Source organism: Pristis pectinata, chromosome 34 (genome assembly GCF_009764475.1).
Source record: "Pristis pectinata isolate sPriPec2 chromosome 34, sPriPec2.1.pri, whole genome shotgun sequence".
Classification (NCBI taxonomy): Eukaryota; Metazoa; Chordata; class Chondrichthyes; order Rhinopristiformes; family Pristidae; genus Pristis; species Pristis pectinata.
The window spans coordinates 17,057,929-17,063,413 of NC_067438.1; the positions used below are offsets into that span (position 1 = coordinate 17,057,929).

The window sequence follows — 5,485 nt, forward strand, 5'->3', positions numbered from 1 at the left end:
CCAGGGCACCAATGCTCAATACAAGAGGGCATGGCTTTAAAGTAATGGGTGGGAAGTTCAAGGGTGATGTCAGAGGGAGGTTTTTCACCCAGAGAGTGGTTAGTGCATGGAATGCGCTGCCTGGGGTGGTGGTGGAGGCTGATACATTGGTCAAGTTCAAGAGATTGTTAGATGAGCATATGGAGGATTTTAAGATAGAGGGATATGTGGAAGGGGGTTAGATAGCCTTAGGTGTGGTTTGAAGGTCGGCACAACATGGTGGGCCGAAGGGCCTGTATTGTGCTGTACTGTTCTATGGTTCCATGGAACCAAGCAGCAAGGTCGGTCACGGGTTACCGCAGCCACAGAACAGGGGTGGGGGGGTCAGCGGGAGGCAGTTCTGGTGCGGAGTCAGTGATGAGGGCCACAGCAGGTCGCACAGAGCAGCTGATCGAGGGATGGAGGGAGCCGGGCACACCTGGGGCAGTGGTGGTGGAGCGGGGAGAAGTGGTCAAGGATTGGGCATCGGGTAGGGATTGGGGAGGGGGAGTGGTGACAGGGTCCTTGAGGAGGAGGGAGCGAGAGGAGGCAGGAACAGGAAGAGAAGACAGGTTAAGAAGAGGGAAGGAAAGCCACTGGCTCCGAGTTAGAATGATACCTAAACGGGCGTGAGGAAAGTTGTCGACGAGGCACGGGTACACGGCAGGATTTGGAAATGCAGATTCTGGTAAAAAAAATTGATTGAGAACAGATAATACTTTTTAATCAGATGGATATCTCCAACAATTCAACAGCTGAATTCCCATTAAAATGCTAATTACATTCCAAATATAGAAAGTCAGCACCTTTTACACCAGCGAGTGTGTTAAGTAATGGTTACACTGCACTGCACCATGCACACCATTCAGAGCCCTCCTGCAGTAACACTGACACCTCCAGAGGCCTTCAGCAAACACCACTCACCGAAGCTGCCTTTGATGTTGAACGAGACATCTTCTCCGGTGTAGTGATTAACACACTGAGCCATCCTCAGATCCAACCCGTGTAGAGGCTGCTGAACCCACAGCTTGTGGAGCTGTAACAGTTGGGAATAAAATGGCAGAGTGCTGTGGAGAGACTACAGCTTCGGTACAGCATCCAAATCCAACGAGGAGCGTGCCACGGATCCCTCCGCTCAAAGGCCTGAGCTGGAATATTACAGTGGTGCTTGTCGACCTGTGGAATGGGCTGCAGGAGAGGGGAGTGAAGTGAGACACTGTGGACCAATCTCCCTCACCCTTAGAATCATTAACCAAGTACAGACGGGCTCCAGACATGAACAGAGATCCTATGATGGAACACTGCGAGCTGAATATCACATCCTGATCCAATCTGTGTTCCATACATTCCATTGTACAGAACGATGTGGAGGTGCGATCATTTTAAACAGCGGGGAGGGGTAGGGGATCTTGGAGGGAATACAGGATCTTTGTCTGAATGAGAGCACACGCAAGTCTGTGGGGAACACCATGGGGTGGTGTGAAACTCCCCGAGACAGAGCTGCCAGACACACTCAGCTGCAAAATGGCACATCACTGAATTTTACAACTCTGAAAGGGAAAGCCACGTTGCTCGCTCCCCAACACCGGCTGCTGGGTTTAACCATGAACAGTGGTGTGACGGATGCTCTGGCACGATGACCTTCACCCACATGATCTGGTGTTGTTACTGAAATACCACAAGGCGATTCACCCAACGGGAAAACCGCAGGCAGCAATCCGCGGTTTAATCCACACTGTCAGCATTTTCCCCACTGTGCCTTGTTTGATGCTGCAACAGGTATCTAAAGCTCTTAAACTTCTTTTTGCACAGGGCACACTGAAACACTTTCTCCCCAGTGTGAATCTGCTGATGCTGTGTTAAATTACTGGACGTGTAAAAGCATTTTTTGCACACTGAACATTCAAAAGGCTTCTCCCCAGTGTGAATTTTCAAGTGTTTGTTCAAGTTGCTCGATGTGTGAAATCTCTTCTCACACACCGTGCATCCAAACCTCTTCTCCCCGGTGTGAATCCGCTGATGCTCAATCAAGTAACCAGACCGGTAAAACCGCTTCCTACACACGGTACATTCGAAAGGCTTCTCTCCCGTGTGAATTTTCTGATGCTGGGTCAGAAGACTGGATGTATAGAATCGCTTTTTACACACAGTACATTCAAACGCTTTCTCCACCGCGTGGATTTGCTGGTGTTGGATCAGGTTACTGGATGTGTGAAACCTCTTCTCACACACCCTGCATTCAAACGGTTTCTCGCCGGTGTGAATGCGCTGATGCTTGCTCAGGTCACATGATCTGTAGAATTTCTTTGTGCACACAGGGCACCCAAACGGTTTCTCGCCGGTGTGAATTTTCTGGTGCTGAATCAGGTTACTAGACGTGTGAAATCTCTTCCGGCAGACTGTGCACTCAAAGGGCTTTTCCCCGGTGTGAAACCGTTGGTGCTTGGTCACCTCGCTGGACGTGTAAAACTGCATCTTGCACACGGTGCATTCGAAGGGCTTCTCCCCGGTGTGGACGCGCAGGTGTGTGTCGAGCAGACTCGGCCAGCGGAACCCCTTCCCACACACATTGCACAGTAAGGTGTCCCCGCACCGACTGCCCAGCACCAGCCGGCTGGGTTCAGCTGCTCCACCGGCTCTGTGCCTATCCTTCGGTAACGTTCCGGCTTCTTTCTGTATTTCCCTGTGATCCATTCTCTCAAGCATGGGCTGTCTCCCAGACAAGAACAAAGGAATCAGTGATCAGCTGGGAACCTGGGGAGAACAGGTTACGGGGAAAGTTAGTGGGGAATGGGATTGCTGTGAGGTGGCATAGACTGGGCTGAAACGGCCTCCTACTCTATCATGTAGAAATGTGACCTGACTGCGACCTCAACCCATCCATAGAGACCTTTCACCCCTGATTAACATGCACCTTATTCCCTTCCGTATTAAAAAGATTCAAAGACTCGGCGTCCACTGCTGTTTGAGGATAGAGCTGCAAACGTCATGACTCTCTGAGAAAAAAAAACCTCATCTCTCTCTCTCAAATGGATGACTTGTTATTGTTACACACTGACCCCTGGTCCCAGATTCTGTCACAAAAGGGAATGTAAATAGAGTGGTTAAGTTGGAGACACAAGAGACTGCAGATGCTGGGAACCTGGAGCAACACACAAACTGCTGGAGGAACTCAGCGGGTCAGGCAGCATCTGTGGAGGGAGATGGACAGTGGGCATTTGGGGTCGAGACCCTTCCTCAGGTGACAGAGAGGTTAGTTATTTGACACATGGCCCAGAAACTCGAGCTCATATCTCACCGTGACAGATGCGCAATTTGAATTCAGTTAATAATCTGAAATTTAAACCAAACAGTTAGACCTGGGTGAAAATACAAAAAAAACTGCAGAGGCTGGAAATCTAGAATCATCTATACTGAATGTATGATGCACAGACTCTGGAATTCGATGCTGGGAATTGCTGTCGTTAACGGTGCCGTTGTGAAGAACGTGTGTGGGCTGCGGAGACACCCATCAGGGACTCCGCCAGGCCGGTGCCATGAAGCGCCGTCTTCACTGACCCGAAGCCGAGAGCCGGTCTATTCGCGGGGGATCCTGGGATCGAGAGCACGATGGCCGGCGCTTTACCCACACTGCCCCGGGGCTCCGCACTCGCTCCATCCACACCAGCGGAGGGCGCGCATGCGCACAGCACCGACCCGCGGCTGGGTGACGGCGGGCGGGAGGCCGCGGCCGGGATCCCCGCGGAGAACGAGCTCCACCTCCGGGACCCGAGTTACGTCTGGACCGGAGAGACGCAGCGGGACACATGTCAGGACGGCGCTGACTCACCGGGCCACGGCGCGGCTGCCGCCACCGTCTCCGCCGCCCGTCTCCCTCACCAACATGGCGGCAGGGGCACGTGATGTGACGTCACCGCGACCGACGACCTCATGGGGCGGGGCCACCGCCGCCGCCGCGGACCTCAGTGGGCGGAGCCACAGCTCGTCCCATCTGGGGCGGTGGGGCGGCTATTGCCGCCCTGTCCTGTCCAGCCCAGGGTCCGGCCTGTGTCCGCCCGGGGCCGGGAGCCCCGCCAGAGGCCGGGCCCGGGCTAAAGTGGTCGGTGTCCTGGATCCGTGCCCCGGCCCCGGCCCCGGCCCCGGGCTGCAGGTGGGCGCAGTCCTGCCCACTGTCACTGGGCTCCGTGAGGAGGGGCAGCGCCGGCACCAGGAGCGGGCTGCCCGTCCCCGGGGGCTCGGCACCCTCCGCGGGGCTCACACCGCAGATCCCACCCGCAGACGCTGTCCCCAGGCCCGGGGTCACCTCCCTGCAGCTGTGGGAGGGACAGTGCCCGAGGAGCCTGCGCTGCACCCGGAGCCTCGGCAGCACCGCGAGGGTCACCGAGCGCAGGGCGCGGCTCCGCCAGCAGCGCCTCCGCTGCCCGGACGGTCTGGGCTTCCCGCTGCGGGTGGGGGTCTGCGGTCCCCTGGACACCCGGGAGCTGCAGAGGGGGCTGCTGCTGGAGGGAGCGCTGCTCGGGAGACGGGGAGGGGAGGGGCAGGGCTTATCCGGGCGTGTGTGGGATCAGTGCACGGCCCAGTGTTTCAGCTGACGGATACCTTCCCCTCCCACACAGCCTCCCCCACACACATCACCAATCCCGTCCCCACCCACTCACCCATATCAACCCCCAACCTATATCACCACCCTCACCCACATCACCCACCCCCTGTCAGCAGCCGGCCCTACCGTCCGTGTGTCTGCCCCGGGACCAGGGTCCTGACCTGAAACGTTGACCGCCTGCTTTTCTCCATGGATGCTGCCTGGCCTGCTGAGTTCCTCCAGCATCATCATGTTTTTGAACCAGATGGTGCTGTCTATGTGTCTGCCCCGGGACCAGATGGCTGACGATATCGGTGTCTAGCCGAGGCCCAGACGGCCGACAGAAGTGTTGAATGTGGGAGCCTGGCTCAGCACACTATCCCCTCCCACACCCCCATCTCACACCATCCACCCCTCCATCCCCACCCCTCTCCGGCTCACCACAACCCACCCGTCCCTCTCCTAACCACACCCCACCTCCCCCACCCATCCGTCCCTCACGCACACCTCTGCACTGGTGACTGCCTCTCTGTACCCCCCCAGACCAGGGTGCGGGACCCCCTTCAGCCCTCACGACCCTACTCTTTCCAAGGTGGGACGGGACTGGAGTCCAGTGGTCTGAGTCCGTTCTGGGGTGGAGTCAGATTGGGGTGGGGCCCACTGACAGTGTCCCGGGCGCGGTGTAGGGTTGGAGCCCAGTGAGGTGGGTGGGTACAGGCTGGGACACAAGAAATGGGAGCAAAAGACGGTCACTCCGTCCTCAAAGTCAAGATCGAGTTTATTGTCATCTGCACACATCCGTGTGTGCACAGGTGCACTGAGAATCTTACAGCAGCATCACAGGCACAGATCATCAGAGATACATTCACAAGAAAAACATAAATT

General features: G+C 56.2%; 1 protein-coding gene across 1 annotated transcript; it reads right to left on the reverse strand.

Annotated features, from left to right (window-relative positions):
• Nucleotides 1–720: 720 nt before the first annotated feature.
• On the reverse strand, nt 721–2,724 carry LOC127585901 (zinc finger protein 501-like). The gene has a single exon (XM_052043632.1). The coding sequence runs from the start codon at nt 2,722–2,724 to the stop codon at nt 1,744–1,746; it is 981 nt and encodes a 326-aa protein (XP_051899592.1). The 3' UTR covers nt 721–1,743.
• Between the last annotated feature and the right edge of the window lie 2,761 nt (nt 2,725–5,485).

Excerpts from the sequence above, each read along its gene's own strand:
- LOC127585901 (XM_052043632.1), bottom strand. The coding sequence starts at position 2,724 with ATGCTTGAGAGAATGGATCACAGGGAAATACAGAAAGAAGCCGGAACG.